We start from the raw sequence: 12,953 nt of genomic DNA, 5'->3' as shown, positions 1-12,953 counted from the left end.
CATGAAAAGATGTTATCATGTATACTATATCTTTTAAAATCACAAATAGTTTTCCACATAGAATGAATTCCAAACTGACACACAAATCTCATTTTCTGGATATGCAGATGTTGTCACTAAAAGATGATGGAAATTAATTTCAGATAAGTTGATCCTCAGATATATATTTCAATACAGCTGAAAGTATTAAACATAAAACATCAAGATAGAGATGATTGGTACAGAGGAATTACATTCTGCTTCCAATCAAAAGAGACCTTGCAGCTTGTCTGCTGTACAACATTCGGTGCAGCACGAATGCAGGATCAATTCAGGAAGAAACAGCCTTGTTTTCAGTATATTTAACAAAAGCACTGCTATTGGGCTATTGGGTATGCATGATAAATTAGGTATTTTGTGTTTTATCTATTAACTTCATAGCCAATGCAGGAATGTTGCTTCCTGTCTATACTGTTGCTATTCGAGCATGGCTGTTCACCATTAATCAGAGTGCTGTGGGAACAGTAATGCTGTTTAGCCATATAATGCATCTTCCTTTCTAAAGGTGATAGTGCCAGGCTATTTTGGTGACATAACTTGGACTCTTTGGAAATCGTATCGTATATCTGTTATTACATGGTGATTTCATGATACAGTCCAAATCCAATGTTCATTGAGGTTTTTTTTCTGTGTAATGAATACCATATTACCCCCATGTCTATCCATTTGAGCTTCTTATTCTCCCTAAACTGATGACATACCCTGTGTCACCGGGGAAACAGTACTACAGCGCCACAGCTTAAATTGTTTGTGCTGCTTTATCTATTAATATTTATTAATTGTGCTACTTTATGACCCTTCTCTGATCTTTCCTCTGGGTCAATCAAACCCTAAATCAATAAGTGTCTTCAGCACCAACCACTCAACCCACACGCAAAAGAGTAACTGTGTGCCAAAGACAGCATTCGCGAGAAGAGCAGGTAGTGCGAGAAGACATAATGGTGTGCAGACTTCATTGGGATTCATATTTTGTTATAGCTATGTAACTTGAAGTAATTTAACAGCATGCAAAGGAAGATGCTGATTGGTCGGTCAAATAAATACCATGTTATCAGCTACAGTGAACATTAAGATTTATATGAGAGGCTGCTGCATGATAAATCTATAAATTATACATGCACTGTCATTAGTGAAGCCTTAAATTATTACTAAATTATAAGCAACTTTAAATTGCCATTGACAGATTTCTATTTGACAGATCTCTAGTCAAATTTTAGAATACAAATGAAAAATAGTGCTGTCCAAATGTATTTTATTTGAAATCTATTTGAAGCAGTATAACTGTGAATGCCTGCTGCAATACATCCACAATAGCACAGTGTATTCATGTCTCCCCTCTCTAAATGCCTTGCAGTCCCCTCGCTTCCTTGGGTTTCAGTAACAAGATGTTCTTCAGATGTGGAATGGAACTACATTATACAGTATATATGAATTCTGGCACATTTTCTGCTTCTAATTCCGCATTGAACAGGCAATGATATTGTATCTACAGACAACTGGACATGGTTGGTTAAATGTTTAAGTCACTTAAAATGGCCCTTCTAACACAGAACCAGACATTTTATTACAAATAAATTACACCACATTTTCTAAGGCATGAAATTAAACATAATTCAATAAATAATAGTGGTATAACGGTTGATTTATATTGTTTTCATGTTGGCTAATATTTAAAGGAAAGGAAAACTACCCTTGGGATCCCTAACAAGACTGTAACACCAGCTAATAACCAGCCTTGTCAATTTTTTGCAGTACAATGACTCTTCCCTGTCTAAAGGAAGTAATGGATTTAACTACACTCGTAACAAACATTTGTTTGATTAAGGAAAACACAAGTATTACATTTTACACAACCTGTATTATCATTAAATGACGTTGTTCTTAACAAGTTATATATTTCTTAAACAAACACATTTAAATTAAACCCATGTTTTACAGTGTCCAGTACAATAGATAAGCAATGGTTTTGAATTTCTGTAGGTTCAAAACAGTTATTACAGACGGTACAGGGCTTTCAACCGTTTGCTGTTTGTGTGTATCCATTTCCCAAACAAATGAACATCAGATGAATGTAGAGCACACAGCGGCGGGATTGCTTACCTTCTATAATGTAAACGCACTCTTTGTCTGGAGGGTATTTGTTGGGGTAGTTGGGTGAAGTGAAAATGCCCCCTTCGGGATTCTTTGTCCAGGTGCCACATTGAGCTGCTCCTGGGATGTTTGCTTTTTCTGAAAAACAGAGTCATATCTACCTATAAATAATATTCTTTACAAAAAGCTATAACAGTGTAGATTTGGTAGTTATTGCGTTGCATCTATCAGTAGTATAGCCTTTTTTTAAAGACTCAAGTTAACATAGCTCTGACATATAACTGGTTACAAGTCAAATCAAGATATGGCAATATATATATGTTCGAAAGAAAAGAATGAGAGAAAGAAAGATTTAATTGTGGAAATGTATTACCTGCCCCCTTCTTTGTTGCCCCAGACAACCCAAGTATGATGAGACTTGCAACAACTGAAACAGAAGACAACATTCATTTGGCAGAGACTAAACTGATTTGGGGTGTTTTCATTTTGGTCTAAAAAAGGGGAATTGTAAAATGGCTAGTAATTTATGATGCAGTGTTTTTTCCCCCCTATCTACTGTATATTATTGCTGCTAAATGGTGGGAGCCATTAGATATGATGTCCTCTGTGATCCCCAATACTAACTAGATGATATAATATACATTACTTCTTTCTTTTTTTATATAGTAATACATCACTGACAGGTAAATGTTAACATTCACTTAAAAATCCAGTATGTTAACTAAACATAGACTAGCAGTTAAAAAAACTATTATCTTCATGGTAGATTCTAAAAACTATTGTTATATTATTACATCAGACAATAATATATATGCATGACCACCAAGCTATATACCCTTTTGTGTATCTAAAAAGAAAGTGTTTTATCTGCCTATGGTAACACATAGAAATCAGTAACCACCATTGCACAATATGCAGATGAGAAATAGGGTTCACATCTCATTCAAAGCGCCCAGCGTGTAAAATGGACATGAATTTCTTCTGTAAGGAACATGAACCCATACAAGTGGAGACGAAAGAGCTGCCTGTGCTGATAATTTACATGCTGTCTCTAATAAAACGACAGCAATAGCTTATTCAGTTAAATGCAGCAATTCCAAATACTACCCAATTAAGTAATGGCAAAGAAGAGATCTCAAAACACACGTTACTTTTGTCAGTACGGTACACGCCTGTTCAACCCGTGTATAATCCTTATAAAGTAATAAAAAGGAGACTCACCGTGAAGCAAACTGTGCCCATGTACCATGTCTGTTCCTTTTACAAGGGGCTTCAATCTCAACTAATTCCATTTAGATACAGGAATACTTCAAGTGGAAAGGATTGACTGATTAGAAAATTCAAGAATGGATAACAACGATCATTACTACACCACCTGAAAAACACACATTAGGGAGAAGGAAAAACAAAAACAAAACAAAACCAAAAAAAAATAATGATAAAAAAAAAAAAACGAATTCCACGGTTTAAAAAACAACTAATCACCAGTTTCATATAAAACTATGACCAGGTCTAAACATTCGCCCGATTTCCATCCAAACGTTTCCAAGACCTTTTGGTGCTTTTGATGCACTGAAAGGATTAACAGGTCCGTCATCAGCCTTCCCTGATCGCTCCACCTTTGCAATCTTCCGAGGAAAAAGATTTACAAAAAGGGGATTTAGTCATTCTTGTTCAATCCCTATTTATGAAGCAATCCTTTAAAATCGTGTAAATCCACCTTGAATCCATTCTCGTTTATTGCAAGCTACAGAACCTCCAACTTTGGTTTAGAAACTTAGAAATGTGTCGATATTCTTCAGTCCAGTTGATGAATATCTTATTTTCGATAAAAACATCTTCCAACCTGTGTCAGTCGTGCCCCCAGCTTCAAAGAGTTAAACGGATTGTACGACGATCCTCTTCAAACAGTTGGCTATACGTCCATCTCCTAATCATATAGGTTAAACGATAATCTTATAATCATAATATGAAATGCGTCGATGTACAAAGAACCCTTTGATTGAAAATGTAATCCACTCAAATAGACAGAACAGGATCAAAAAGAAAGACAAAAAAGTAATGTTTCTTTAAGACGCACTGCGAAGCCAGGCGGACTGCAGGATGAGACACCCTCAGACAGTGCACACCAAATGTAAAGGTAAGCAGTAAAGGCACTATGTCTAAATGGAAAACATAAGGAAGAGGAGATAGATGCTACAAAGACGCCGGGCAAGTATCACTGATCTATCAGTAACTCGAAACAATTGCACCTGCAGCATGAAATTGACTAGAGAGATCTGCAGCCTGCTAACATGGCGGGGTAGGGGGATGAAATAAAATGTATTCAAGCATGAAGTCACAGTAAATTCATACCTAAAACAATTAGGTTTTTAAACCATTCATGCCAGTCACGGGGAGATGAACGATTGTCATACATATGCACCTTACCAAGTATGGTATTATTAAAATAATTATTTATGTAAATCTATGTTTGATTTATGTAAATTTATGTTTAATTGTAGATTTATGGTTTTTATTTTTTTTAAAACATATTAAATTACACGGATATAGAAGCATTTTATGATAGGGTTGGCAAATTACTTGATTACAGTATTTTTAAAGCCTGAATTTCAGGATTTGTTTTTTTTAAATAGTCCTTATACATTTGGGTTAAAGAACACTCACCTTTTGTCCAAAACGCAAACGTAGCTATTATATTCGAATTAAACTGAAATTCCTGCACTACTGGTGACCATGTGGACGCTTTCCTTAGCACTACATCAAGCGATAGTTCGCGTAGGATGCTGTTGAGTGTCTCATTGGTGCTGTCTTGCCCTAAACAATTTAAATATATATTTGAAAATACCCTGCACGTTAATGTATTATAGTCACCCATTTGAGATAACTTATTAAAACGTTGTAGAACATTTTGGATGTTAACAATCTCCTTTGCAATTAACATGTGGAAGAACCAGAACGTTATACAATCAGATGTGGTTAAGTAAGTTGCACACGAACACAGAATTTAAAATGCCATTGTATTATTCATTATAATTGCATGTCATTTTCCATTTTGATAAAATCAGTCATTGTTTAAATTGTACCATACTCTCTCTGAAGGTCAGCAGACTGTGTCCACAGACACTGGTAACGCTGTCTCTTAAAGATTTATAAGACAGGATCACCACTGCAGTACTGCCCCCTCCAGTATTCAGTGTCCACTCCAGCACCTTATAGAAAGCGTTAACATAACACTGACACAGACACATCAATATACACGCTATATAGAAGATACTGTAACAAGAATACCCAAAAGAAAAAAAAACTGTATTGCACTTTCTGTTGTGTACTAAAGAAAAAGAAACTATATATATATATATATATATATATATATATATATATATATATATATATATATATATATATATATATATACAGTGCCTATAGTAAGTATCCCCCCCCCCCCCCCCACTTGGACGTTTTCACAGTTTGTTGTGTTACAACCTGAAATCTTGATGCATTTAAATGGGATTTTTTTTCCTTTGATTTACACAACCTACTCAACACTTTGCAAGATAACAGTTCATGAAAAATAAAAAAATAAAAAACTGAAATGTCTTGGTTAGATAAGTATTCACCCCCTGAGTCAATACTTGGTAGAACCACCTTTGGCAGCAATTACAGCTGTGAGTCTTTTGGGGTAAGTCTCTACCAGGTTTGCACATCTGGATCATGCAATATTTTCCCATTCTTCTTGGCAAAATTGTTCAAAGCTCTGTCAAGTTGGATGGGGATCGTTGGTGGACAGCAATCTTCAAGTCTTGCCACAGATTCTCAATCGGATTCAAGTCCGGGCTTTGACTGGGCCACTTTAGGACATTCACGTTCTTGTTTTTAAGCCACTCCAGTGTCGCTTTGGCTGTGTGTTTGGGGTCATTGTCCTGCTGAAAGGCGAATCTCCGTCCCAGTCTTAGGTCTTTTGCAGACTGAAGCAGGTTTTCCTCAAGGATTTGCCTGTATTTTGCTCCATCCATTTTGCCCTCTACCCTGACAAGCTTCCCAGTCCCTGCTGATGAAAAGCATCCCCATAGCGTGATGCTGCCACCACCATGCTTCACAGTAGGGATGGTGTTACCTGGGTGATGTGCTGTGTTGGGTTTGCACCAGACATAACGCTTTGCATTTAGGCCAAATAGTTCAATTTTTGTTTCATCGGTCCACAGAATCTTTTGCCACATCTTTTCAGAGTCTCCCACATGCCTTTCTGCAAATTCCAAGCAGGATTTTACATGGGCTTTTTTCAGAAATGGGTTCCTTCTTGCCACTCTTCCATACAGGCCAGATTTGCAGAGTACCTGAGCGATTGTTGACACATGGACAGTTTCTCCCATCTCAGCCATGGAACGCTGTAGGTCTTTCAGAGTTGTCATTGGCCTCTTGCTGGCTTCTCTGACCAATGTCCTTCTTACCCGGCTGCTCAGTTTGGGAGGACGGCTTGCTCTAAGCAGATTCTGGGTGGTGCCATAAACCTTCCACTTCTTAATGATCGACTTGACCGTGCTCCAAGGGATATTCAATGCATTTGAAATCTTTATATACCCCTCCCCTGATCTGTGCCTTTCCACAACTTTATCCTGGAGTTGTTTTGAAAGCTCCTTGGTCTTCATGGTAGTATCTTTGCACTACCCAACTGTGGGACCTTACAGAGACAGGTGTATTTAATCTGAAATCATGTGAACCACTTTTATTGCACACAGATGTACTCCATGAATTCTTAAGGCAATTGGTTGCACCTGAGCTTATTTAGAAGAGTCATAGCAAAGGGGGTGAATACTTATCTAATGAAGACTTTTCAGGTTTTTATTTTGATTTAAATTGATTTTTTTCACCCCCCCCACCCCACCCCCCCGCCCCCCATTTTGTCACACATTGAAAGTGTTGAGTAGGTTGTGTAAAACAAAGAAAAAAAAATCCAATTTAAACGCATCAAGATTTCAGGTTGTAACACAACAAACTGTGAAAACGTCCAAGGGGGGTGAATATATATATATGTGTGTGTGTGTGTGTGTGTGTGTGTGTGTGTGTGTGTGTGTGTGTGTGTGTGTGATGTCATGATGCCATTGGTTTATCTGTGTGAAAACAATCATTCTACCTCCTGAAGACATGCCCATGCTATTTCCATAGTAACAATGAATATATCCCCTCACCTTCCATAATTTCCACAAACACAAAATAATGAACTGTGCCTTTCGAGCATGTCCGCCTTGCGTTTCACATTGTGCAGCTCTTCTGAGCCCTAAGGAACCGAGGACTGTTGAAATCCTGCATATGGCACAGGTTTATTCCTGTTACAACTATAAGCAGAAGGACTTATTTCTCACCTTACAGTTAGAGAGCCGTGATGATCTGCACATTTATACTGTAGTGGGAGCTTATCCGAGATGGCCAGCACTGGTCTCTCATACAAAAATCCAGACAGTGATTCGATTTTTTTTATTTTTGCTTTTTTATGTTTAGTCAGAACAATACAAATATACCCTATGAACACTGTCTATATAATGCTTAATCAATTGTGAATGAAGTGAATGGCACTATGTTCACTGTACATTATTTAGGTAGTGTTGAAAGGGTAATACTTAGACAAATAAATATTATTACACATTCTGGCTGGGGTTTCTCAGATGGTTGAGAAACTGACAGGTTACAGAAGTGGCATTTTGCCCAATGGATGCTATATTTTCAACCCATTGGAATATACAGCACAGTCTATGGTGTGATGTTAGAAGACAATAGTATTTCACTTTGACTTCTAGAGCGATGTTCCAGGACAATTTTAATGTTGACCGCTGGAGTTTTGTGAGCCATAGCACAAACTATTTCTGTTACACTATTAACCGAGAGGATTGAGAGTTGCTATTTGAGGGTTTAATAAATTGAGATTATAAAACACACACTTCAAATGGGAAGCCAGGACTGTGTTGATTTAAAGTGACAAGTCTGCAAGGTGTTTCAATTGTTCTGGTTTCCTATACGTGACCAACTTGTAGGTGGAAAACTGCTGCAAATTATTATGTTCATGTCAGGGATACAATTTGAATGACACACTTCATGATTTGTGTGAGGAACAGCAGCGTGTGCTACAAATGTGTTGTCCTCCTCTATACATTGAAGACATGTATATGTACAGTGTACAGACTGCATAGGTCACATGGTGGATTACAGCACAAGCCAGTAGCTGTGGCAAACCAGTGTTGAGTTATCTGGAATGAATGCTTTTTTTTTTTTTTAATACGGCTGCTATAAAATAAAATCCAGTATCGTTAACAAAGCAATGGAAATTACATTATTATCCGCCTAGACTACTGCAACTCCCTCCTGGCTGGCCGCCACCCCGTCCGCTCCAGCTCATCCTGAACTCCGCTGCTCGCCTGGTGTTCTCTCTGCCTCGCTTCTCCCACGCTGCTCCACTACTCCGCTCACTCCACTGGCTCCCGATCACCGCTCGCATCCATTTCAAGACTCTTGTACTAGCCTGCAGATGCCTTGACCAGACTGCACCCAGCTACCTCCAGACCCTCATCTCTCCCTACACCCCCACTCGACCTCTCCGCTCCTCCTGCACTAGAAGACTGGCTGTACCTCCTCTACGCTCCCCTGCCTCCAGAGCCCACTCCTTCTCGACCCTCGCCCCGCAGTGGTGGAATGACCTTCCTACAGATGTCAGGACTGCCCAGTCCCTGACCACCTTCCGGCGCCTCCTCAAGACTCACCTCTTCAGACAGCACCTGTAGAACTCCTCTTTTTTTCCCCCTGGACACTTATCACCCTTCCTTAATGTGCTTTACTTGCTCTAATCTGCCCCCTATTTTGTATTTAATTATATCCTGATGTAACTATCACTGACACTGTTATCTGCTCCGTTATTGAATCGTATTTTGTCATACTTGTACTTGCTAGAACCAAAGTAATTGTATTTATCTTGCTCTTAACTGTATTATTACTTGTACTGTGATTGTTGAAATGTATTTTTGTTCACGGCTGTAAGTCGCCCTGGATAAGGGCATCTGCTAAGAAATAAATAATAATAAAATAAATAATAATACATTCCTCTGTATTATTATGATTCATACCAAAGCACACGCAGTACACAAAGATGAAAAAAGACACACATTCCAGGTCAGTATCAGTATTCATCACTTTATTATTATTATTATTATTATTATTATTATTATTATTATTATTATTATTATTATTATTATTATTAATGACGTACTCTTTGGCTACTTAAATAGTAAATGTATCTAATATACTTTACTTAAGGTGGACATAAATGCATTGCCGCGGATTACAGCCTGTAGGACACCATACTATGGAGTGCTTTGAAGCTGGTGACATTTTTATGTATCTAAGAGGTTTGTTTTGTATACATTGGTAGAAACCCCATTACAAAAAACCCCATGAGATACTCTGACTGTGTAATAGCAATGCTGTGATGTTCGTCACAACCAAGAAAATATGTCATCATGAGTCAGGTCTTTCTGGGCTGCTGCTTGTTTAAATTGTATCTGTTTTCTTCCTCTCTGTGAGCTTGCTGGAGGATAAGCATTTCTAGAATATCCATTATGGCACGTGAGAGTAATGTGAAAAAAGAAAATGGGAAAATGTTCATTTTCTTACTCCCGGCCCAGTTTATACACATGAAAGATCTATTATTCATGATGGCCTGTCAACAGCCCTGCCCTTCCTGAAAGCAAATGTATATCTTTGGAGGAAAAGGCATGACAACGAAATGTAAGCATCTTTGTTACTGATTACAAAGAACACATGCATACAAACTGTTCTGCCATTTCCTTAAGCTAAGATGAATAGTGAGTACATGACCATTATTTAAATGAGGGTTTATCTTGTTCACTGCATGCAACACAAGTTTCCTGAATTGAACTCACTCCAGCTTAGCCATTCCCGTAAAAAAAACAAAAAACTGTCAGACTAAACGGCAAGGAAACAGTAAAGCAATTCAAATAAATGATTCATTCAGGGGCTCCTACGTGTGCAAATGGAATACTGCTGCTATTGTTAGTGTAAGGGCTTTGCTAAGTCTGTAAATATAATAATGTGCAGTCTGAAAGAAGGATGTTACCCCAAAGGCTTTTTAAGAGATACAAAGCTACCCTCACTCAGAAAACTGTTTATTCACTTATTTTTAAAAAGGTTGGTTTCTGTGTCAGGCTCTCAAATGGAAATTATGTCTTTTAAAATGTAACAATTCACAATTTTTTTCTTTTGAATTATTGAAAATCCGTATCACGTAAAAAATACTTTTTCAAAGCCTTTACTGAATTTGAAATACAAGCAAATAAGCACAACTAGAGAACTTGCATATCATTTTCAGAGGTTTTTTATACTAGTTCTATAGTGATGCATGTTAGACTTTTTCATGGTAAGTGGTGTTGTAACCAGTACTGGAAGGTTAATAAAAATAATAATTTTGATAATTAATTGGCTATTTTTTTTAAAGGAAAAAGCTGTAAGCAAACAACTAATTGACATAAGGGGTCTATACAGCACTCTTAATGTAGTACCCAGATTAAAGACTGGAGAAAACACTTTACAAATATACCCCCTTGTATTCTGCTGAGCCACTGGGGCAGTTTACAAACAAAAACTGAAACGCGTGACAACAGATCTCTCGCGCTTTTTTGGTCATGACAGTTCTGCGTCCACGATTACATGAAAGTTTATTTTAGAGAGAGAATGTAGTCGTCCAAATGCAAACGACCTCATTAATAATAAAATAATGGGAGGGTTTATTTAAAAATCAAACGCGCTGAAAAGAGATGCTGCGCGATAAAGGATATCGTTCAAATAATGCATAGGGGTTTACATGAGGCTTTACGCGCTAGGCAGAGATGAAGAGAAGGTTACCCCCCATCTGTGTAGAATGCAAAAGGCTTGCAGTTAAAACGGTTCATGCTGCCAAGAAGAAGAAAATAATAATAGTTATTACTATTATTGTTCAGAATTAGTTGTTCTAGAAATGGTAGAAGTTTCATGTGTACAAAAACCGACAGCACTCACCAATTCCCATTACTGCTTTTCTTATGCTTCTTAGGCTACTGATGTCCTTTCACACACCCATATATATTAGTCTTAGCCAACTGCGTAACTGTTAATGTGCTAAACAAAAGGATTATGCGTTCAATAATCGCACATATGCTTTAATGTGGAACAAATATATTAAAAACAACTCATGATGTGTTGGTTTCAAACACAGGTACTTTGTTGAAATATTAAAATGAATTATGCAGAAAATGTGGAAACTCACACAAACGCTGTTAATATAATAAATACATAATTTGTGTGTATTTGCTAATTAGTTATAAGGGTATATAAAACCATAGGCCTACTTACAACGTAGTTGCGACAAAAATGGATGGAGAAGATGCAGACAAACACTGGCTAGATTAAGTCTTGTATGGGAAGAACTCCTTCAGTCCCATGCAATGGGGTTTGCAGGAAAGGAATCGTGCATCTATTGCTTTCTTATCTAGAGCTTTCTTTCCAGCAGACACCCTCATCCACTTCCTTCCTATGTACAGACCTCTATTTGTGTATTGGCAGGAAAGACGAATGCGGGCGCATCATCGTCCCTCTGTTTGGTGGGAGGAGGTTGTGTTTCACAAGTCTTTCTCTGACGAACAATGGATTGAAACATTTCGGGTCATCCAAGCTACGTGTGACCAACTGGTGGAACTTGTACGGGTGGACATGGAGTCGTCACCAATACATGTCCGTACATCTGTGCACTGCAGAAGCAAGTGGGTATTGCTCTGTACAAACTTCTCGGACCGCTGATTCGGCAGGACTGCGCACAGCAGAACGGGTGCCCACCTCAGCGGGAGTAATTAGGCCAATTAGCGCGCACTTTACCGTGCTTTACCAAAGCGTAATGACACTTAAGTCACACACTTTTTTTGCAGTGCACTTTTGGAAAGAGCACAATCATGCGTCATTTGTGCGACAGGTCATGAATGCACTATAGTAGCGAGATTAAAACTTGCATGTAAACACCGCCACTGTTACTGTTACAGGCCTAGTAGAAATCTATGTACACGTCCCAAGTTTAGAAAGGTATTACCTTTGTAGCAATATTTCCAAGTTAATTCCCAAAGAGTGGATTTTCAAAAATAACACTGATGCCAACATTGTATCCACCTGGGAGATAGCTTAGCCTCATTAGCATTGCAATGAGGAATTTGTTAACAGTACCATCTGTTTGTCAACAAACCATTTTCTTCTTCAGTAAAAATATACAAAGGCTCTCTCCCTGGTCTACAATATACCAAGAGATGGATCTGGCGATATAACATAACATCCTGGTGTTTCAAGCAACAAAATAAACAGCTCAGCAAACAAGACCAGTGTTTGTTGATGGTACAACTTTATCAACATGTGTGCTTAAAAGAAAAGTCCTTACAAGGGTGGGTCTTCGTGTTGAGACTCCTGATGATCCAGTTCAGCATGTAAGTCTCTAATAATAGACAACGTTTTCTGCTAACTTCACTCCTAATATAAAGGATTTGATATCCTAATATAAAGGATTTGATATCCTTTTTGTTTCTGGTTACATTTCTTTGATTAAAGTAAAGTGTTGCCTACTTATAATTGTATAGTGTATAATAATAATTGAATTGACTTGTAACAGTAACAATTATATCAGTAACACCATGCCGCGACTAAATTCAACATAAGACCTCTCATTATGAAGAAAAAGTTGATGACCATGTGTGGCAAAGTGGCTGCTGATTAGAAACAGGTGCAGAGGTGATGCAGTGCAGAAA

General features: G+C 37.8%; 1 protein-coding gene across 5 annotated transcripts in view; it reads right to left on the bottom strand.

The window, feature by feature from the left end:
* The window catches only part of LOC117435485 (neuropilin and tolloid-like protein 1), a 64,905-nt gene extending 60,482 nt beyond the window's left edge, over nt 1-4,423 (bottom strand). For 3 of the 5 annotated variants that reach the window (XM_034058686.3, XM_034058687.3, XM_034058685.3), the window contains exons 1-3: nt 3,352-4,414; nt 2,504-2,557; nt 2,140-2,268 (exon numbers count right to left, since the gene is read on the bottom strand). In XM_034058686.3, coding sequence (XP_033914577.1) covers nt 2,140-2,268; nt 2,504-2,557; nt 3,352-3,379 — 211 coding nt within the window. In that variant the 5' untranslated portion in view covers nt 3,380-4,414. Of the gene's footprint in view, nt 1-2,139; nt 2,269-2,503; nt 2,558-3,351 lie in introns of all 5 variants that reach the window. The other 2 variants (XM_059020412.1, XM_034058683.3) reach the window with 2 other exon arrangements.
* Nucleotides 4,424-12,953: the final 8,530 nt, after the last annotated feature.

The sequence above is a fragment of the Acipenser ruthenus genome, chromosome 3, assembly GCF_902713425.1.
Source record: "Acipenser ruthenus chromosome 3, fAciRut3.2 maternal haplotype, whole genome shotgun sequence".
In the NCBI taxonomy this organism is placed as follows: domain Eukaryota; kingdom Metazoa; phylum Chordata; class Actinopteri; order Acipenseriformes; family Acipenseridae; genus Acipenser; species Acipenser ruthenus.
Note: the sequence above shows the minus strand (reverse complement) of the source record. Positions and strands in the feature narration are given on the sequence as shown.